This window comes from Prosopis cineraria, unplaced genomic scaffold (genome assembly GCF_029017545.1).
Source record: "Prosopis cineraria cultivar Desert tree isolate PC_DT_omini unplaced genomic scaffold, ASM2901754v1 PC299, whole genome shotgun sequence".
NCBI classification, from domain to species: domain Eukaryota; kingdom Viridiplantae; phylum Streptophyta; class Magnoliopsida; order Fabales; family Fabaceae; genus Prosopis; species Prosopis cineraria.
In genome coordinates this window covers 2,263-26,326 of record NW_026555626.1, presented here as the reverse complement: position 1 = coordinate 26,326, position 24,064 = coordinate 2,263, and the positions used below count along the sequence as shown (strand labels likewise).

General features: G+C 27.6%; 1 protein-coding gene across 1 annotated transcript; it reads left to right on the top strand.

Moving 5' to 3' along the window:
* The first annotated feature begins 5,033 nt into the window (after positions 1–5,033).
* On the top strand, positions 5,034–7,133 carry LOC129296295 (mavicyanin-like). The gene is made up of 2 exons (XM_054934882.1): positions 5,034–5,313; positions 6,696–7,133. The coding sequence occupies exons 1-2, from the start codon at positions 5,127–5,129 to the stop codon at positions 7,022–7,024; spliced, it is 516 nt and encodes a 171-aa protein (XP_054790857.1). The 5' UTR covers positions 5,034–5,126; the 3' UTR covers positions 7,025–7,133.
* The last annotated feature ends 16,931 nt before the right edge of the window (positions 7,134–24,064 follow it).

The following is a 24,064-nucleotide window of genomic DNA, read 5'->3' as shown; positions in this document are numbered from 1 at the left end:
TTAGGATTAACTCAGGCTAAATGTGTTCAAAAGACTAAGTAACAAAACATGCATGAATACATTCCATTTCAGACATGAAATGACACTTTACAATATGCAAAGGAATATAAGGTGATAATTCAAGTGTGCGTACACAAGGGTACCTTGCTTGAATTAGAGCACAAAAACTTTATCAAAACATCACACAAACACAGGTGACAAATCACACATAGATTACTACTGGTTCAAGTGTGAAACATCAGTCAGTATGCCTAGAGTGACAAATCACGTGTGAGACCATACTGAATCACATGTGAATCATCAGATAGAGAAAAGATCAACTTCTATAATCCAATATAAGCTAGAAAGACATAACTCACAAGCTTGAATTGACTAAGATAATTCTTAAGATGCACAAGTAAGACTTATACACCTAAGATGATGCATTCATTTTAAAAATGATAACATATAATTAAGTTCTCAAAGTTTTCACATTGAATCTAGGAGAATTAAATAATTTATTTTATAAATTTTTTTCTTCTCTTAGTTCTTCATGATCTTGAGGTTTTGTCTTTATTCATAAATCTTTATGTATCTGGACACATAGCAAACACCTTTTCTCTTGATTTTATAATTATCAAAACATATGATTCAATAGTTTTTTCTTGATTTCAATCCCTACCCAACTTTTTGAGTTTTTGATGGATATGGCTAAATTAATGGGGATAAATGAAGTTGTTAGAAGTTAGTTTATGCTCCTAAAACAATGGGTACCAGTGATGTGGTCATTGGATCTAGATTTCTATGATTTTAATTAACCTTAGACTCTTTGATGAAGAAATTGGATTGTGGGGGGCTAAATAGAGTTAATGAAAGCTAATAAATCCATTGGATAATAGTTTGCATTTATGGCTTAAGATTTTGGTCATTAAAGTTGGTGATTGAGAGTTGGAAGTGCTATGCTTGTTGGTTATTAATAATGATTATTGTTATGGATTGTAAAACCTTTTAAGCTCAATTCAAGCTCAGGAAGCGATTTTGTATTGGGCATAGCCTTTGCCTTTGAGTTCTCAAAGGTTTAAGGTAACTAAGGAAAATTTTACTTTATGCTATTGCTTGTTAGATTGATTATGGTTATTTAAGAACTTGAACTATGCTTTTTATAGTTTCCTAAATAGAAATTTATGTTTCTAAAGTTTAAATTTGATATTTTCTATCATTTGGAAAAGTATGCAAGTGTGGTTGTAAACATTTATAGATGAAGTTATAGAATTTATAACTTGATGAATTGAGTTTATGAAAACATAATGTAGTCATATATATATATATATATATATAATGTTATGAGCATGAGAATATTTAGCATAATCATATTGGGTGGGAGTTTGCCCTAAGAGGAATTAGGATCATATTATCCATATGGATATAATCAACACCATAAATGGCCCCAGTGTTTGGTTTAGGGTCAGATACTCCTGAATCTCACCTAAAAATGGGTGTAAATTTAGGTTTTCTAAACCCTTTGCCCTTAATATCACCCTAGACTAGGTGTGGAATACGACATTGTGACACCCCAAATGAATTCAAAAATTGGGTTAATTTGTGTCTAAAAGTAAGCGTAGCACCTTTGGCCTAGTAGCTCCTCATAATTGGTGAGCTTAAGCTAGTTCATTCACATGAACTTCGCCTTACTGAATTGACAGCCTACAAATTCGATCGGCAGATATAAGGGTTATAAGGAGTATTGATCATGAATTAGTTGATATCATGAAATGTGATATTACATTAAGAATTTTATTGATTTTAATAACCCACTTTGCTTGCCTTAGTTAATTTGACTTGTATGTGTATAACTTATAATTTTCTTAATTATTAAGTGATTATACTCACCTCTATCCTATCTTTTTACAAGTACTAGCTTTGAACAAGCTAAGGGAAAGGCTTCTAAGGCTTAGGAATTTTGTATTCATATTGCGTGCCCCTTTTTTATATTTATATGTGTAATTTGATAATGAAATTGTCAAATAGGGTCATTCTTTTGAATACTTGCACCATTATGTGTCACATGTGTTGATTGGTTGTATTTAATGCCCTAAGTTTAATTGTATAAGCTACCATTGAGTGTTAAAGGCCTAAATATTGGTATAAGTATGCTGATGATTATTTTGTTGACTATAACTATTACTAAAATTTTAAGTTTTGAACTTTACCTTGCCTTTGCTTTTTAATAAATTTAGGGTTGAGGATTGAAAATGAAAATTATACTAGATATATCTATTGTTGTGTTTTGTACAAATTGTCCTAAATCTGTTGGGTTTGGACTAGGTGGTTGTTTTGGTTATTGGTACTTTGGTTGAAATTTGGACACCTTAAAGGTTTTAAATGTTAAAAAGGAGTTATTTTTAGTCCAGGTGTCCAACTTTTTGATTTATTATAATTTGAATTTGATTAATGATAGCATAATATTGTTCTTGTACCTGTGCAATGTATTGTAGCATAAGGTGGCTACGTCACGGTGTATGACATAAAGGATGTCAAGTCATGGAGGAATTTGTGCTAGTCACCACAAATTCTCCAAAAAATTGTTAAAATGGCATTTTTACCCTTTCTCCAAATTGGATTTACTTGAAATGGTATTCCATGTTTTCAATCATTTTCCAGCTCTGATATATGCTTCTTTAAGGCTTGTTAATATTTGCTTTAGTGGTTAAAATTTGAGATCCCAATGGTTTAAGAAATTATATTCTATAAATAACAAGTTTTACCCTTTTTTAATATACTTGTAACTATTAAATAGTTTTAATCTTATTTACCATGGTATAATATATTCTACCAAGGTAGGGACTATTTGTTGTTCATTTTAAATTATAAAAATTTATATATTTATTCCTATTAACCATAGTAGATATTCAATCTGAGTCTTTTTCTCTTTCTACTATGATTATCTCTTTTAACTATAGTTAAACCTTATTTTTACCATGGTAATGTGATATAGGTAGTTGTTCCCCAAATACTATTGTAATGTTTGGTCATTCAGTAAAACATATGGAGTTAATTAAGTAATAATATTACAGGCCTCGTCTTATATTTTCCAATCCTAATCCCAAATCATTTCCCCCTTTTTATTTTATTTATTTATTTTTACCTCACTCTCTACTACACTAGTTCTCTCTTTACCATTGATGAAAATTCCAATTAATTTAAGTTTTGATTTCATCATTTGAGAAACAAACATTTTAAGTTTGGGCCATTGCCCACTAGAGTAAACTATCCCTTTACCATATCATAAGATGAAATTAGGCAACAACAATGGTTGGACCTAATCGAATGGGCTAATTTCTTAAAACATGGTAAAACAAAATTTCAACTTTCACTGGGAGAAATTTTTACATTTAATACCTTTGAATAGAATTGTTTTCTATAAAAAAAAATATTGTGAGCTATTAAAAAAAATGAAGATATTATTTCATGTCTTAGAAACTAATGAGTCTGGGCCATTTTCTTTTTCCTGGAAAAGAGTCTGGCCCATATTGAGTATACGGGATAACTGATGGCCTAACAGGAGATACTGATCTATCGAATTCGATCCAACACTAGATCCAAACTTGACCTAAGCTCTGCGCTTGTTTTACATTTTATTCCGTTAAAACCAAGGGATGAGATAGGCAATGAAAGTGTTTTATTATATCACAAATGAAATCGAATATAGAAGGTGAAAAAAAAAAGAAAGTGAAAGAGAAATGAAAGTGAAAGGGCGTTAAAGTCCCAAAGCGCACTCGTGATCAACGTTGGGGAGAGAAAGAGAGAGACTGATGAAAAGAATGCAAGAGCAAGAGTGTAGACTCTCCAATCACTGAATTGGAAGACAAGGCAAATAGAAAAGGCAATTCTTTCCTTGCGAGCACCACTTAGTATTCCAGTCACACTAAGATATATAAATAAATGAATTTATAAAAATAATAAAATTAATTGAATAGACTTGAATTCTCCTTCTCTACCCGCTCTCTCTTATTCCACATGCTCCGGTATATCTTAAGCAAAAAAATATTGTTAACATTTTTATTTGACGCGGTAATATATTGTAGAATTCAACCATGCATGCAGGATAAGGTAATTTAATTTTATCAACTAGTTGGAACAATAAAAAAAAAGAATATTCAAGTAAATTTGATAGACTAATATGTCTATCCCTCATGGCCTCCCCGTTTCTCTTGATCCCTGTTGTTAAAGTATTTCATTCAACTTCCTCATTTATTTATCTTTTGCAGTTACATACAGCTTTAGTTTCTTGCCTTTTGTTTTTTTTCTCTTTTCCGCTAACAAGTTTTGTTTCCACCTAATTATATTTAGATTATACTTCATTTGTTCATATATCCATCGAATCTTTTAAGGCTGAGACCGTGAGCTAAAAATTTATTCAGTGGCCTCTCTCATATGAATATTAGAATATCTTAATTTCCACTATAACAAGACCTATGCTCAACATCTGTGACACAGCTTCTGATCTATTTTTGTAGTAAATATATTGATAAAAAGTGGAACTGCTAATGGTAATTAATTATACAAATGACAAGAGAAACAAACACCCTTGGCAAAGTCTGAATAAAAGAGGACATGGTAACGTCCAACTTTACTTGCAAATATCCAAATTATTAATACTATCATCGAAACCATCACAGCACTAAATTAGTTGGCCCTACACGTAAACAAGCGAATTAATAGTACCCCAGAAAACGATAAATGCTTATTTTTTTCATAACTTCTTATTTTAAGGTAGCGCTGAACATTAATTAATTATATGTTGAAGCTGTATTACAGAAATAGAAATAGCTGTTCAAAAAGCGAAGTGTAGAAAAAGGATCAAGAGTACTCATCACAAGGGATTGGGTATTAAAGTACACGTGTACGGCGATAGAACACTTAGAGGGTATCAAGTGGGGCCCATCTCGGTACAAGATCGACATTTTTGGTGCAAGCTACTACACGCCTGTTGCATGGTGGGTGCAGCGCTGTCCTTAAATTTGAGCAAGCCGTTACTTCCGTTCTCTGCTAAGCCCAGCCTCACGGTTTTCAGATCGGAGAACGTGGTTGTTGAGGTGCAAGATTCGCTTCATTTTCTCTAGGCGTGTTTGGCGAGAGAGAAAGTGATGCAAAATTGGAGGTTGACAGTGATGAGCAGGGTGGTGGCGATGGTGGCGGCGGTGCTGCCTATAATGGCGGCGATGGGAGATCCGGTGCTGCACAAGGTGGGTGGATCAAGAGGTTGGATCAGTCATGACGTTAACTATACTGAATGGTCTGCTCAAGAGCAATTTATTCTCGGTGATTGGCTCTGTATGTGCTCTCTCTCACTCAACTTTCTACTTCCTCTCTTTCCCTCTCTCTCTTCTGTTTGACAATATGGATTTGACTGCAGTGATCTTGAATGTAGATTTATCTGCCTATAGTTAGATGCTCCCTTATTTCATTCAATTTGCTGATCCACGCTACGGTACGTTGAGGCTTAGTTTGGTATGATTCAATCCTTGAACTCCGCAAATGTTTTGAGAGGCTCATTTGTACTTTGAGCTTCTTGTACTGGTCGAGTGGTCATCCAAAAACTCAGAAGCTTGAGCGTCTCATTTTTATATCACTCTATTCATTTTTTGCTTGATGGACAACTTCTATGTTCTAAATTAATCAAGATATCTTTAATTAACGAGGTGCAAATGAAATGAGTAATTAAGTGCATTGAATCTCTTATACTTAGGTTCTTCACTGGGATAAAGGAGGGGATCACAAATTGACTGATTAAATTAGGAGGCATTGTGTGGTTGTATCTGCTTATACATCCTATGTATTCTTTTTTTTAAAAAAAAAAAACTTTTGTTAAAGGGAAGTTTACGATGGTCTTTAATGGTATTATTAGATCTCAATGTCTCCTATCCCCAATATATATCATCAACAATATTATATTTGTTAACTAAGCTTGCCCCCACTTTGCCTAATAATAACGCCAAAATAAAAATAGCATTACCTTTTCCTTTTTGTTAATTAAAGTTCAAAATATCACCGAGGCTATATATATGAAGTAAAAGCCATCACCTATATATGTTGGTGTATATGCCTGGAATGTCTGTTTCAATATTGGCAAAAAGGTATCAGCGTCATTTAGGATGGCATTAAGATTGTTTCGCATGGAGTAAATTAAGTTGATATAACACTGACCTAGTAAAATTTACTTTGATAAAAACATGTTGTGTGATAAAAGTGATGAGAAGAGGAGAAAAGTAAAAGTTGAAAGAACAATTCTGGCTCCCGACAGAACAAAAAGAAAGAGAATCTTACTTTAAAATGATGAGAAAATTATGCTTGCCAATTACATTTGGACCGATGCTCTCCAATTCGAAATCATATAATCACTGTGCCATTGTCACCACTGTTTCATCTTTTTAATTGATCCGTTCCCTATTCTGACTATCCATCATGCGTACATGAAAGCAACAACCAAAAACATTCTGTATATATATATAATCAGAAGAAGGATATACGTAACGACAAGAAAAAAAAAATAGAGGAAAAGGTGAAAACTTCATAGACTAAAAAGAACCCAAAAAAACAAAAAATACTGGTTGTCTGTTCTCACTATTTTCTTGGATATGTGAAGTGTTCATGTTAAAGATGAGTACCTCATGAGCTGAAATGAATAACATGTGTGTGCGCACGCGCGCGCGCAGTATTCAGCTTTGACAAGCGATACTTTAACGTTCTGGAGGTGAACGAGACAAGCTACGAGAATTGCAGAGATGTAGGGTTCTTGAAGAACTTGACGCGTGGTGGGAGAGACGTGGTCCAATTGACAGAGGCAAGGACGTACTATTACATCTCTAGCGGAGGCTATTGCTTTCAAGGTATGAAAGTCGCCGTCGCCGTCCAGCATGGTCGCCGTGAGGCAGCTCCGGCGCCGTCTCCCTCTCACTCTTCTGCATCTTCTCCTTTCTCTGTGTTCAATGTGCTTCATTACTTCATGCCTTTCATGGTGTTTTGGGGCATTATTAATATATGAAGTCTAAGATTATTGTATTTCAGTGACAAAGACAAGGGTCATAACAGTTGAGTTCCCTTATCTGATCAATTAAGACCCTCATGTGTTGTTCTTTATGATATTTATGTTTGACCTATAGATTTCTGCAACAGAATCTACAAAGGTGACATGAGACCCCAACGATATTTCCTATATATATGTCATATTCTAGCTAATGGTTGCATTGATGATTGATATTTGAAAACATGAAACTCCCTCCGTCCCAAATTATAGAGCACTTGTAAACAAATTTTTCCGTTTTAAAATATAAAACATTTTAAGTAAGTTAAGGTTTCATTAAATGCACCAATTTTAATATTATCATTTTTCTCTCTATGATTAGTTTTTATATTTTCTCTTTTCAATATATTAAATGATGAGTATTTTTAAAATTTTATATTTTTATTTTGAAGAGATAAGATTGTTAGGTGTATTTAATTAAATTTATTAATATATGAGATTTTATTTAAAAATATTTTACAATTTAGGATGGAGGGAGCATCAAAGAAGTTCCAAGAACAAGCCCTTGTATGCTAACCCTCCTATGACTTGGTGTCACAAAGTTCTTTTCATTTGCAAGATCGAGGTCGCAAGTTTGATCGGCTTATTTTCAAGTTGGTTAGCTTACTTTGAAAATTAAAAATTACAGGCCTTTATCGATAATTTTGTTGGGCAAAACGCTGATGATGGCATTGGAATTCGCGGGTCCTGATTTTCACCTTCTTGCAAAGCTGGACTTGAATGAAATGAATTAACTCAAATTGAAAGGGCAGGTGCAATAAAAGTACATGTGCCGAAGTCGAAACACAAGCCCATAAGGCCATAACAGCCAAAGACAATCTATGTGAACATTTATGTTTGGCCCAAAATCTTTAATTCTGATTCTCCAAAACAACGCGTTTTTTTTTTTCGCCTTAAATTTTAATCAAGTATAAGAAATATCTCCATGGGCATCCATATGCTTACTGAAACTCATGCTAATAGAAGCTCAACCAAAGAACTATTTTTTCCAAATAAAAAAAAAAACTCAACACCGTTCAAATAGTGGAACAAGGGACTTTTTTTTCTCTCTCTCTGTTTTTTTTTTAAAAAAACTAAGGAGGTCTCGTGCATTGCATCGAATTTTGATAATAGACCTATTACTTAGGATTTTTGAACAGCGCATCTATCTATAGACGTTATATTTTATACTGTTATTATTGACTTACCGCAATATTGTTCATATTAATTGGTTGATTGTGTGGGGTATTTTTAAAAGATAACTTTATTTGTTATTGTTGCGAAACCCCAAAAAAAAAGAAAGTGAATTGGTTACGTTGTTAAAAAACATATGACACTCTTACGCCGTGATGGTTTTGGCTTTATTGATGTATTTTTGCTTTCGTGATATATAATTTTCCTTTTGTCATGGAAAAAAAAATAGGCCATTATATTCCTCGCAATGGAAAATTTGTTTTAAAAAGTTTTTTTTTTATGGTGAAGTATTAAGTCTTGCTCACCTCTCTATATCTTTTTCTTAAGATTAATTAAGTTCTCTTTGGAAGGATCTAAATCTGTGTCTGAAGAAGGCTGCGATTGTTAGAAAGGCTTGTATATAGAATGTGGTAAAAAATGAAGCAATATAAAACTCTTTAGTCAGTGATGATCGAATGATTATATATGATGAGTTGGAAAGCAAAGAAGAGACACTGGATTCAAACACTTGCTTGTTTTAAAAAAATTGCCCTTTCCAAACTTTCCAAACATGATCACGAGCATGTGAAGGTGGATAGGTTGCGTGCTGCAAGCGAAACAATATGGCTTGTTTATTTATTTATTTTTGTTCCCTGTTGCTTGGATTTGGCATGTTTCAAATACATTCAATGAATGTTTTACAAAGTCTTGGAAGCAATAAATTTAAATGTAGACCCCTGAGATATACCCTTTATATTATTTTATGCCCGTGTGAGATGAAGGAGTTATTGGATACGTCACTTATTGCAAGTTTGTTGACAAAAACACGACTTGTTTTGTGTGACTTTTTTCTCTCGCATTTGTTACATTTTTTCGGATAATTATTCGATAATTTCATTAGTTTAAATACATGTATGAAGATTATTTAAAAAAAAAACTTTTAGAATTACTCCTTCTGTCTTGTCTATCCTGAGGGAAAAAAAAATAATTACTCTTTATTTTATTCATTTTGTCATAACAAACGAAAAGGTAAGTCTTTTTCAATACCTTTATGGGGTTTGACAAAAGAGAAGACTTTTTTAATGATAATTTTGTTTTGATATACCCCTTTAAATTTGTATTATTATTACCGAAGTAATCATAATATATGGTCCCGTTTAATTATTAAAATAAAATAAATTAAAAATAAAAATAAATTAAATTATCTTTCATCTTATAATAAATGTAATAAAATTTATTAATATATTTTATAAATGTAAAAATTATCATACTCTTTAAAAACATAATGAATTATAATTTTTATCTTATAAATTAAATTACTTATCTTTTTACAAATGTGCTCACTTGTCCTTGTGGCCATTTCGAGCTGCAGAAGACTAATTCGAGTATACACTTATGAGTGAAGCAAGGTATAATTAGAAACAAAAGATACACTTATAATTTGCCACTGCGGAGAAGCAAAAATGGCATGGGATATTATAAGGATATAAGCTGCGGGTTTAAAATCCCATGATATAATTAAAAGAATTATAATTTGTATATTTTTATTACTTTCTAAAGATTGAAAACAATACTTGGTTTTTTAAATCTTAAATTTATTTTTATTCTTTTTTTACCTATTTTTTTATCATTCACCCTGAATAAAAAGTTTCGCAAGAAATACTCAATAATTATTAAGTTGTTGCTCAAGAAAATTATTAAGTTGTTAATATTAAACAAGAAAAAGGATAGGTTATGGAGGCCTAGTGGACTGGTGGGACCATGGGAGATATTATGGGTGAATAGATATTGCACAATAAATGCATCCCCTGGCCATTTTGCAAAAAATAATAATAATAATATAATAATAATGCAATGCTCAATCTTCGATTTCGTCATCTAACCAAGTCATTCTCAATCTCTGCCTCCTCCACATTACACAACGTAGTAGTAGCGGAACTAAAGTTTAATCATGATAAAGATTAAAATCAATAGACATGTATAATATAAAATTTGTATAAATATTAGAATGGTTGAAGATAGATCGTATATATATATATACATATCCTTCGTTTAAAATAAAATATTTTTAAAAAAGGTGGATGTTCAACAATTTAAAATATTTTTAATTTTTTGATGTGTAATAATTATTTTTTTAAGTATTTCTATTGATGAATGACTTTATATTTATTGTAAAATATTTAATAAAAATAAATATAAAAAGATAGGGTTAGTTTAAAAATAAATAATTATTTTATTAAAAATAAATAAAAATAAAAATAATTTATATTTTCAAATAAAAGAAGTGTATAACATATGATCGCCTGTTATCCCCTCTCCACATTTGAGCACCCCTACAGTTCCCAGCCCCCCAACCACCCCCCCAGGAAAAAAAAACAAAAAACGCTCGTCTATTATGCCTCATTTATTGTGGAGATGTAATTAAAAAATAATTATTATATTCTCTGATGTCTTCTCTAGGCACTTTACTCAAAGTAATGTCTATGATATTATTTTGCAGGCCTTCACGACTTTTCAACGCCCTCTCGTTTCGTTTGCTGTGCCAAATGTCAATTCAGTAACTTCATGCCGTCGCCTTCATCCTCCATCACTTCAATTTTTTCCTGCCCTTCTTTTTTCTTTTTCAAATAATAGATTACTTCATCCACTTTAAATTATACCTTTTATATAAAAATATAAAATATTTTTAATCTTTTAAAATATAATTATTATTTTTTTAAAAAATATTTTTATTAATAATAATTTTATTTTTATTATAAGATATTTAATAAGAATAAATATAAAAAAATAAAATTAATTTAAAAGTAGATAATTACTTCATTAAGAGGTGAGATTTATTTAAAAATACTGTACATTTTTAAATGAGGAGAGTATAAAATATTGTTAAAAAATAGTCAGCACATCAAAATATTAAATATGATATACTTTGAGAACGTTAATATTTTATTAAATAAATTTTATTTTAAATATTATTTTTTATCTTTTATTTAATTTTTATTTCTCTTACTCTTTAATATATTAAATAAAAAATATTTATAAAAGTTTGTATTTTAATTTTTCTAAAAAAATTATATTTAATGAAATTTATTAACATATAATATTTTAATTAAAAATATTTTATAATTTAATAAGGAGGAAGTATTAAATTCTATTGAGCCATACCTAGATTTATAAACTTTTTAAAAGTCTTTCAAATAAAATGATAGAATTGCTTCCTATCAATATTATTCTATTGAGTAGAGTTGGCTTCCCTCACACGCACATATATGTATATATGCATGTGTGTATAAGTGTATTATACGATGGTTCAAAATCTATTCACACCCGCAACCAAACTTCAAAAATATTTTTATTATTATGGATTACTGTGTTAAGTAACCAAGGTATTAAGCACGGATTACTGTTAGTTGTTAGTTTGTTAATTTTTATGCCAATAAGCACAATTGAATTATAATTTTAAAGAACTGTTTGGATTGAGTGAAAAATTGAAAATAAATAAAATAGAAAGGAAGAGAAAACTAAAGAAGATAGATAATGCTATATCACTACACTCTTTCCACTGTCATCTGTCTAGTGGACAAGCAAACACTAATGGGAAAAACCATAATTAACTAAGATAAAAATGCTTATCTGAATTAAAAACCAATTCAACAACCAGTTTAGATAAGAAAGGTTTAGTAAAGTCTTGGACTTTCTAAATCAATTGAACAACAGCTTTAGAATGACAGATTTTTTTATATATAAGCAAGCTTAAGGATCATATACTTCATCAAAACAGCTTAAACTATTTAGTTTGATACTTTTTAAGTTCATATATTTCTAATCTATTTTCTAATATTTAAATGTAATTTTTTTTTATGTTCTAACATTCCCCCTACCACTTTTTTTCCTCTTTTTTTTGTTTAAACTCCTTTCTTGCTTGGGCCTATACTCCCTCTTAATTTACAAGACATTTTTAGAAAAGATTAAGTATTTTAAAATATAAGACATTTTAATAAAAATAAAGTTTTATTAATGATACTTTTTTAATGTTATCCTTCCTATATATTCTCTGTCTTCAATATTCTTTCATCAATGAAATATTAAATGAAGGGCATTTTTAAAAGTTTATATTTTTGTCTTCAAAAAATAAGGTTGTAAAGTGTATTTAATAAGTTTTATTGGTATGTGAGATTTTATTTAAAAATAATTTATAATTTGAGATGAAGGGAGTACTTTTTTTAATCTCAGCAGCCTCAAGTCTATTTTATTTTTCCTCCTCCTCCTCCTTTTCCTTCTCTCTGTTTTAATCTATTATTTTCTTCATCTTTCATTCTTTTCTTTTTTCAGTTTTGGTCTCTGAACGAATAGCTCTGATACCTTATTAAATTTCTTATATATAAGCATGCTTAAGGATAATATATTTTACAAAAGCAATTTAAATCATTTAGTTAGATAAAAAATTAATTATAACTCGATTTAGAAAGTGAGCTAAAGAAACAACAACGGTAGGAAAAAAAAAAGACATTATAAACCAGTTATGGAAAAAAACAATTTAGAAATAACGTTTTAAACCAATTAATGTTAAAACCAATTTAGAAAGGATGCTTTTCTAATTCAGCTGTTGGCTTTCTAGACTGCTTATTGTCATAATTGATTTAGAAAGTTGGATTTTTTTTTTAAATAGTTTCATTTGCTTTCTTTACCACCTCCTATTTTCTAGGGCTCATTTTTTAATTTGACTTGCAAATAAGATCTAATATTTTTAACTAATATAAAATAAACAATTGAAATAATTTTCAATTTAAATATCTAATTTGAATAAAACCTAGACCCTAAAACTATGTACAATTAAACATTACAAAAAACCAACTAAACTAACAATTCAAATTAAAAATGGAGTTTTATATACTTGAACTAACTAAACTAACTAAACTATATATTCACTACCGATATGATGCTTTATAAAAGACTACATCTACTATTGCTTGACCTCATCGACACCCTTTTTAAAGAATGGTTTAGTGAGCTTGAATATCTAAAAGTAGAAAACCAAATTAGTAAATTCAAATTGAAGAAAAATAAACAAAGTGAAAAACCAAAGTAATATATTTACTTCTTAGGTGAATAAAGTCATCTCATATTTGATAATGTTAAAAATGTGCTACATAACATATAAATCGTATAATTGAGATTTCTTTAATTGCTTGACTCTATAAAAGAATAGTAAAATAAGTATTAAAAATTAAGTAAGTTTATCGCCAAATAAATATGTTACTACCTTTGGCGTGATTGATATAGAGTTTATGACCTCATGAATGTGCTTCTCTAAATCGACATGCTAGTACATCCTTATAGCTGTATTATTAAAATTACAAAGTTAGTAACCATCAATTAAACTAACTCAAGCTAACAAACTTAACAATCAAGTGAACAAAATTTAACTAATCTAAACTAACAAATTTGACAATTAAACTAACAAAATTTAACAATTCATACACAGATATAAAAATTCAAAAGTTCTAAGAGGGTTAGCAAAGAACAATTCTAAAAGGCATTTTTAACTATTTGAAAACACCATGAGTTCAACTTGATAGCAGGATATCATATAGAACAATTCTAAAAGGCATTTTAACAAGCAGGTCATATGCACAACTCAAACACAAGATAAGCTACATCATGGGCCATGAGCAGTTTCACAAGTTCTCTCTGTTTTTTTTTTTTTTTAAATTCACAACCAATATTGAGTCATAGTCACAGAAGCTTATTCAAGCAATGAAGCTCGCGAAAATTATTCAAAAATTTTTTGGTGTTTACTCAAAGAATTGAAGCTCAACACTAGATGATGAGGCTTAGAGATTGAAAATTTCAGGTGTTGCCAAAAAAATTAAACAAAATACCAGGGTTAAAGCTTATAGATTGAAGCATGGCCGAACACGAAAGATTAAAGCTAGAGAAGCAAATCACCAAGCTCAATGTATGATTTATGGGTTCAAGCACACGAAGGTGAGGAAGCACGAATCTAGGTTACTCAAAGCAAGGTGTTTTCAGGTTTTTCGAGTTTGGGTTTTGGGTTTATGAGCTGAATTTGGGTTGCTCAAAGATGGGTTTCTTGATTGGTTCTTGGATTTGCTTAAAGATGGACGTTGGAGGAGAGACTTTGAACAATCAGAGTGTAACCAAGAGAGACAATCAAGTAAGGTGCGAAATAATTTGAAAGGGGTTTTTTATTCTTCTGAAGGAACCAGTCTACAAAGTCATTTAAAGGAATTAATTTCAAGGAAAATCAAACCCTTATGTAAATCAGATGTCAGGTTAACTGGTCTAGATATCTTAAAAAAATTATTTGTAAAAATAAAAACACCTTTCTAAACCATATATATATATATATATATAAAATGTTTACTAGTTTAGAAGGTACAAAAGTTTGAATTTTTTGACTGTTACAAAAAACATTCTGGATCGATTATGTTGACAACCGTTCTAGAAACTGCTTTTTAGACCGGTTACTCAAGTAGTTAGTTTAAAAAGTCTTAACAAGATGCTGTTTAATTACGATATTGCTGTTATCTCTCTTTCTAAACCACTTGCGCAGACAAGCGGTCTAGAAATGCGAGTTTAAATGAGCAGATATATAATGTCTCATGTCATGATCTTTATTTAAATAAACAGCAGGAAAAAAGTATAATATAACTAATAACTTTTATTGGGAGTAATTTCAAATTTTTACAAGAAATATCTACTTTGATTTCAACTAATTTCTCTAATTCATATAAAATGATTAGTGAGTATTTATAAAAAGGACGAGGGGGAACATAATATAACTTTTGTGTGTTTGAGATTGGGGTAAAACATATCTACGTACAAAAATCACAAGCAATTACAAACGAAGGGGGAAAAAAAGAAAAAGAAGCAAAACCATTCAAATCAAAGATATAACATGAGACTAAGAGTTTGCATTTTCTATCATATGGCAACTTGCCAGTTGGTCGACGTCACGTCTAATAGTGAATGTGCTGCAATCTATCGTTGACTCCATGTTCCCAACACCAACGCCCCATTGATCCATTAATGCATGTCTGGATTAGCTGAATAATCGATTTTTTTAGTTAAAAAGTTGATTTTCCAAAAGAATACCCAAACATCAATTTAAGTAGATAATCAATTATAAAGAGAAAAATCAATTTTTTTTTTCTTAAGCTGTATCTGTGCGCTTCTGGCGTTCCAATGAGAAGGGAAGAGAATAATAAAAAAAAAATCTGTTCAAAAAGCACGTGGAAAAATTACAAAAAGGATCCAAAAAATTATCAAAAAAACATAAAATTTAATAAAAATAAAACCGAATTCCCTTATCTTCTCCTTTCTTTTTTTTAATAAAATTCAAACTTTAAATCTTCAAAAAAGTTATTAGTATAAATTTCTATCAACTACCAACCATTATTTAGCACTTATTATAAAATTAATTTAAATAAAATATTAACTGATAAAGAAAAATTAATTTAATTTAATTTAAAATTTATGGTTATTATAAAGATTGTTGCAAATGTCCAAAAAAGTATATTTTGAGTTATTTGTTACATTGTTATATTTTTTATGTTGCCAAATTTCAAGGCATTATTTAACATTTTCATCAAATTTGGCTCATATTTGTGATATAATTAGAAGTCAACTTTTATATTATCATTTTCATTAGTTATTGTAAAATTAATATTTGGTATTTAAGAATTAAATCTTTCTCTTTTATTAAATTTATTTAAACTAAGATATATTAAGTTATTTATTTACGTAAATTAAAATTTTAATATTAATATAATTTAATTTTTTAATTAATCAGATATATAATTTAAATAATATATTTTATTTCTTAAATAAAATTTAACAAATTTAATAATATTAGATACAAATTTTATGAATATTTTAATTTTAAAAAATAATGTCCTTTATGATAATTTATACAGTTAAAATTAATTTTCACTAAATTATTTAAATATTTTTAATTCTATTAAAATTAATTTAAAAAAAAATATTCAAACAAATTGTGTTATAAAATAATCAATTATGATCAAAATTAATAATTAATAATTAATAATTTAATTAATTATTTTTATAATCAATTATACCCAATTGAAACTCAAATGAGCTCTTAATTTCATTGATTTATTCCAATTTTTTCTATTAGAGTGGACACGTTCTTTTTATCGAGTTTGAAAAATAAATTTACTACATATAGCCATACATTGCTCATGAATAACGCTTCTTCTTTTCCTTCTTTTTTTAGTTGCAATTTACGTTATTCATTAGTGTGCACGAATATTACAAATTCATAAAATTGTCATACGTTATATATTGGTTTAAAACTTAAATTTTACCTCTTAATAAATTAATTAACTTTCTTCAAACTAACATCATCTTTTTATAATATCCTTAATTAATAGGGTGATTTACGTAAAAATAAATACAAAATAATGTATTTATTAAGGGCTTTTTTTTTAAAATACATTAATTATATCTTGAAATACTAAAAATACATCACATTTTTTTAATATTTAATTTCTTATAAAAATTTATATTTTTTAATGACAAAAGCAACAAAAAATCTATATTTAAGCAACATAAAAACCACCATTTTTTTTTTCATTTTTGGGATCATCATTAATATTAGTTGGAGCCACTTCTTGTAGTATTGAAGACTCATGACAGCCCTGTCCCCCCACCTCTCTTTCCATTCCAGTCAAGCATTTATTGCCGCTATAACTATTGCACACAGTACTTGTTTATTCGTTGCCTATAAGATGAAATGGAAAGGATACTAGATGAGAAATCTCAAGACTTGATCTAAATTTAAATATAAATTGTTGAAATTGATTGTTTTTATAAGTTCACATTCAAATTATAGAAATGAATGCAATCACATTCACAGACTTATTAATTTTATGTCAGTTAGAGAAACATAAGATACTAGGACTCTCAAATCTTGTATCTACTACCCCTCTCCACATGAATGGAGTGATATGTTTATTTGCTTGGAGTTAATCGACACCCTAAATTAGCCAATAACATTAAACGTGTTGACATAATAATTCATACAAAAGTTTGAGAGATTGTCGGTTTTTTTTAGAGAGAGTTACAACCAACTCTTACACAAGTGAATTAATTACTATAAGGCTCACTAATAACTGAACTAAATTGCATTAACAATTGATTGTATTGTCAATGCAGTTTAATTCAGTTGTCAATGAACTTTATAATAATTTTTTTGTGTGAGATTTTAATGTAATTTTTTATTTTTTTATAAAACCCTTCTAATAACTTCACTGTAATCAAAGAGAAGTGGTTGAATCATTAATTTTATCTAAAAATATAATAAAATTCTAATTGCACCTATAATTTAACGAAAATTTTCAAATTTATTATATTATATTCTCTCAAATAATTATTGAGTTTAATAAATATAAATAACATTTGAAAAACATAATTAATATACCATCAAATACCTTAAATTATTGAAGACCATTTTTTTTTTCAGAAGATGTCTTACAATATTGGAAACTTTTAGGTAAACTGAATGTGTCATGTCATTTATAGTTTATTCAATAAAAATATGACTTTTAATATTAATAAATATAAATTAATTATGATATTAATTATAATAAAGAGATAAAATATAAAAAATTAAATATGCATTCTGTTAAAAAATAAAATAAATTAAAATAATATCACACAAAATTTATTTAAATAATTTAAAATATTTTAATTAAATAAATTATAAATGATATGCTGCATTCAATTTATTTAGAAATGTCTCTATATAATAGAGAAAGATACTTATAATTTTGATTCTTTTTTCCAAATAGGGCGGTTTATGCGCAGTGAAATTGGAATAACCGACGAAATCAATGTACTTCAGTGTAAAAGAGTTGAACTTTCATAGGCACGTGGTCAAATAGGCGCCATGTTCGATGCTGGCTCGGGTTGCAAAATGCTCAATCGACACTCCGTCTCAAATTTAAAAATATTTTTTTTAATTTAATGTTCTAAAATAAAAAAATAAAATTTTATTAATAATTTTTTTAATATTTTATAAATTTAATATGAAATGAAAGGTGTTTTTAAATATTTATATTTTTATTTTTTAAAAAATAAAATTGTAAAATACTCCCTCTGATTCTATCCATGAAGTAAAGAAAAGATTTTTTTTTTTGTATCATTTATAAGTTACATAATTAAATTTTTATCATAAACTTTTATTTTTACTCTCTATTAAAAGTTGAAGAGAGAAAATATATTAGTAAAATATATATATTTATTAGGGATATAGTTAAATTTAACTTTATCCCTAATAAATATATATACTTTAAATGTAGTGAGATTTAAGAATTTTTTTGTATTAATAAAACATTTTAGAAGTGATTTATAAATACTTCATCTGTCCCTATATATACAGTGATTTTTAGAAGTTTATTTTGCCCTAAATATAAGGGATGCTATGATATTTTTGAGTAATTAAATAATTTTATCCTTATTGTGAAAAAAAGAGATATTAATTATGTGCTTTACCTACTACCATCATGATATTAATTGATATTATTAAAGAAAAAATTTAAAAACTATTGCAATATAATATAATTTTAAATAAATAAAAAATTTTTATTATTATATATGATTCAATTAAAAATAAAGGATGGAGGGAGCAAGACCAAAAAAAACATATTTAATAAATTTTATTAATATATATGATTTTATTTAAAATATTTTATAATTTGAGGAGGTAGTAGAAGTGAAGCTAGCATGAAAGCTGAGCATCAGAGCATGGGGAAGGGTTTTCTAGCTCATCTCTTGGATGAATACATGGTGTTCATTCATGAAATAAAATCTAAACCATCTAAATTTTAATTTGAACAGTCTAAATTTAAAATATTATTTTATATTAATTTATTAAAATAAAATTTTATCAAAATTATAAAATAATTTTATAAATTTTTAATTTAATCTAGATTTAGATTAGAGGATTTAATTTTATATTAAAATTTTTATAATTGAATATCTTAAATTTTTCAAATGCACTCTACACAATTTAAATATAATATTTGTACTGCATAGAGTATATCTGAATAATTAATATACATTAATCATAAAAATTTTAATATTAAATTAGACTATCTAAATTAAATCTAGATCAAATTAAAAATTAAAAATTTATTAAAATTATTTTATAATTTTTATAAATTTTTATTTTAATAAATTAATATAAAATAATAGTTTAAATCACTTATCATAGCAACAGGTGCTGCATCAAAAATAATGAAAGTAATTAATAATTACAATTATAAATTGAATATGGCAATGACAAGCGCGCGTGGACGGTGAGGCAGGTATATTAATTATACAGATATGAATTGACGGTATCCGCCACCCACATTTTGTTGCCCACTTGACCTGCTTAAAGGACCTTATCTTCAATTACCAACTTCCGTATTTAAGGATATCCCGTCTATTATTGCTTTTCCAACTTGCTCCAATCTATCATTTCTCTTAAATTGATATTGATACTCCCTCTATTTTCATTTAAACATTTATTTTACCTATTTCTCAGGAATTAAGAAAATTAGCTATATTAGTTTTAAGTAATAAATTTTGTCAATAATTTACATTGTCTTGCCAAAAATGCCCTTATATAGAGTAATGTAGGTATACCTCCATTGATAAAGACACTTTTGTTCCGCAAAAAAAAAAAAAAAGTAAATACATTAGACAACTTAAATGGAGCCTTATGCTAAGAAAAAGAAAGCAAACTTGTCAATCTGTGGTTAGAAACAAAGGGAGTGGTCTGCATCAAAATATCAACCAAAAAAATAAAATAAAAAATACAATTGTTATAATTTATTTATTACTTTTACCTATATACATACACTCCGATATTAAATACATTTTATCACATATTATATAATCTGAAAAAATAGTCATATTGTTTGTAATTTAAAATGACAGGCTTGCTATGATATCTATAAATTGGATTGATTTTTTCATATAGTCGTTAATTCAACTTTTAAATCTTGAAAAACATATTTTTAGTTTGGATACAATCTAGTTAACAAAAATATGAAAAAAAATATTTAAAAAAGCATGTCTCAGCTTGCAAAAAGTTTCATTTTTCCATTAAAATATACGTATTAAAAAACAACCTTTATATATATATATATATATTATTAGGTCAATTTTAGTTAAATTTAAATATTGTTGGATCTAGCTATGAATAACATCTACAGCTAAAAAAATTCTCTATCAATTATAATCAATACTAACAACACTATGAATTTGAACACACTGTTACTTATTCATCATAATGGCTATTGGTGGACTGTCTTTTATGTCTAGATATCTCTTGGTTGACCGAACATATCAATATTTACGAGTCAATTGCTCATTAGACTACGGTCGATTTTCTCCTTTCAAGTGATATCCATGATATCCATCTTATTGGATTTCATGCTTGCATCGGTTAGGTCTTTTTGTAGGATGTAATTGTGTTTTCTGCCTATGATTTATTGTGCAGCTAATATATACACTTATCCATTTATCTATCTATAAAAATAAAGCTACAAGCTTGTTTTTGTTTAAGTTATGTGGCTGCTTATGGTTGAATCAAGTGGCTTAATTGGAGACAAGTAGTGGTTATGTTTTTATATTGATATTTGCTACTTGTGTGCAATCTGAGAGTGAAAAAATTGTCTTTAATTGAGTCACATGGTTGATTTACTCAATTATTGACAATAAAATAGCTCAACGTAGCTCAATAAGAGACATGAGCATACTCACAAGTATCCTTTCATTAAAGGTAATTTTTTTAAGACATAATTGAGTATTAAATATAAACATATCTTTCAAGGAGGATTTGAATATTTGGTTTGCTGCATTATGAGAGACTAAGATTATGACTTATATTTTAAAAAAATTACACCTAGGTTTTACATGAGAGAATTTATTATCAATAGGTCTCATAAAATTGACAAAATACCCTCAAATTTTAAATCTTATGTGTTTATAATTTGACTAAGAACATTTACAATTGGGTAACATGCATTTGCAACTCGCAAAGGAAAATGACAATTTATAATAGCAAGTTATAAATTCTCATTGTTCAATTATAAATGCTTTTAACTAAATTATACATACACAACATGTTAGATTTGAGAGTATTTTATGAATTTTATGAGATATTTTGTTAATAAATTCTCTTTTTTGGGATCTAAGTATAATTTTTTCTTTTATTTTTACAGGGATACGAGCATGAGTAAAATTTACGCACATTAATAAGATTGCGAGGAAATAAGAATTTGTTTTAAACAAACTTCACAGCTAATAGATGAACATAAAAAATAAGAAAAATGATAATAATTTTTTTTGAAATATATAAATAATAATTTGGTCCCTTAAAATGTCATAATTTTTCTCAAAATTTTTAAAAACTTTTCTATTATTAATAAATTTATATAAATTATTAAATTTTCCTTATTAAAAAAATAATTCATAATTTTTTTTATATTTGCAACTTTTCTTCTTAGATTTGCAATAATGTAACATTAAATTATAATTTCATATGTTAAATTCCTTATTTATTGTTGCATTACTGTGAATATAAAAAAAAATTTATGAATGTAAGAAAAAAAGTTGTAAATCATTTATTTTCAATAAGAGTAATTTTGTAATTTATATAAATTCATTAATGATAAAAAATTTTTTAGAGACTTTAAGAGAATTATTGCATTTTGGTAGATCAAATTGTTATTTATATATTTTATAGAGATTTTATTGTCAATTTTTCTAAAAAAAAAGAGTATAAGTAGAAATAATATCATTAATTTTTATTATATTTTTATAGTTATCGTTTAATAGTATTTTTTTTATTTTCTAAACAAAATCTGATTCCTCCTTTTCTTTTTTATTTTATTTTCAAGTTATATGATAAATTGCTGGAGTCACTCCTGTTTGAATAAGAAAAAATAGGTAATTAAATTTATACATGCAATGTATTTTAAAATTAAATCTTGGACATTAAGTTATTTTTTTTTGGACAAGAACATGGTGTAATTTTGTATCCCTAATTTGTATTGGGGCTTTAATATTAATGTTTTGGTTTGTTTTAAAATTTGTAATCCACTCGAAATTTTATTTGAGAAGATATATTGAATATAGTCACGATTATTCAAATTTTATCCAAAAAAAAATTATCCCATGAAGACACAAAATCCCATGCTAATTTAAATTAATATAACAATTTGTTGCATCAAAAATTTATAAAACTTTTCATTGATAAGATAGAAAAGTAAAATGTCTTCGACACCAAAATCCTAGCCATCAAAACTGGTTTGGAAATTTGCTTTCAGCTTAAGCTTGACAAAGTGTGGATTCACTCTAAATCCTTCGACACTATTAATATGTTTAAATTTGATGCTACCCAAAGTACTATTTTCTTGATGAGATCTCTTTCATTAGAGATTGCTTATTTTTCAAGGAGGGAGTGAAGCTATTTCATGCCACCAGAGTTGCATCAAGCTCTGATACGTTTTTGGTACTTCATGTACTTGCTAGTTGTCGAAGCATGTATCTCATGGATAAACACTATACTCTCTTTGATCTTATCTATGAGGTAGAGATTTTTTTTTTTAATAAATTATATCATTAAATTTTATCATAAATTTTTCTTTTACCCTCCATTAAATATTAGAAAAAAAAATATGTTAATGAAGTATGTATATTTAATAGCAATAAAGTTAAAAATTTATTAAATTTTAAGATAAAGTTAATAAATTTTAAAATTTTTATTAATATTAATAAAATATGTTAGAAGTAATTTATAAATAAAACCAGTATATAAGCTATGGTAATCTTTTTTGGTTTTGTTTCTTCTAGCTTTTGCTAGCTTACTGTATTTAAAAAAAAATGTTGACTACTTTTTCCATATCTTTGCTGCTCTTTTTGCTATGACACATGCAGTTTATATTGTTTAAAATAATTAGTTTAAATGTTTTCATTGATAAGATAGAAAAGTAAAAATGTTTCCCATGCCGAAATCATAGTCATCAAAACTAGTTTGGAAATTTGTCCACAACTTAAGCTTGATAAAGTGTATATTCACTCTAACTCTTTTTCTTTTTCTTTTTTTTTTTGGGTCAGAACTCTAGCTCCTTCAATACCATAAGTTTACTTAAATTTGATTCTACCCTAAAGCACCATCTTTGTGACGAGATCTCTACAAGAGATTGCGTATTTTTCACACCACTAGGGATGTCATTAAGATAGATGCTCTTATACGTTCTTGGCACATCATGTACATGCTAGTTGTCTAAGCATGTATCTTAGGGATAAATGCTATGCTTAATAAGCTTTTACTTGCCCGTATTTCAAAAAAATGTTGGCTTCTTTTTTAATCTCTTTGCTACTTTTTTGCCATCATGCATGCAATTTATATTGTTTAAAATAATTATTTGAAATTTAATATTTTGTAAACATATTATCTACATAAGAATTAATTAATTTTCATACAAAAACATATTAATTTTTTATTAATAAATGAATATAATTTATTAAAACTTAGAGAAAATAGAAGGTTTTAAATGATTAAATTAATTATAATCAGATTTGAATAATTTTTTTAAAAAATAAATCGTAATTATAGAAATTTTAATTATAAATAAAATATTTAAATTTTAAACGTAACTTATTTTATAATTAGAATTATTATTTATAATAATATGAATTGATATTTGTAATTTATTTTTTTAATGGAAAAGACAAGCAATATGATAAACAGTAACATTGTAATAAAGAAATAATCATATAATAATGCAATAACGAAGAATGGGAGGAAAG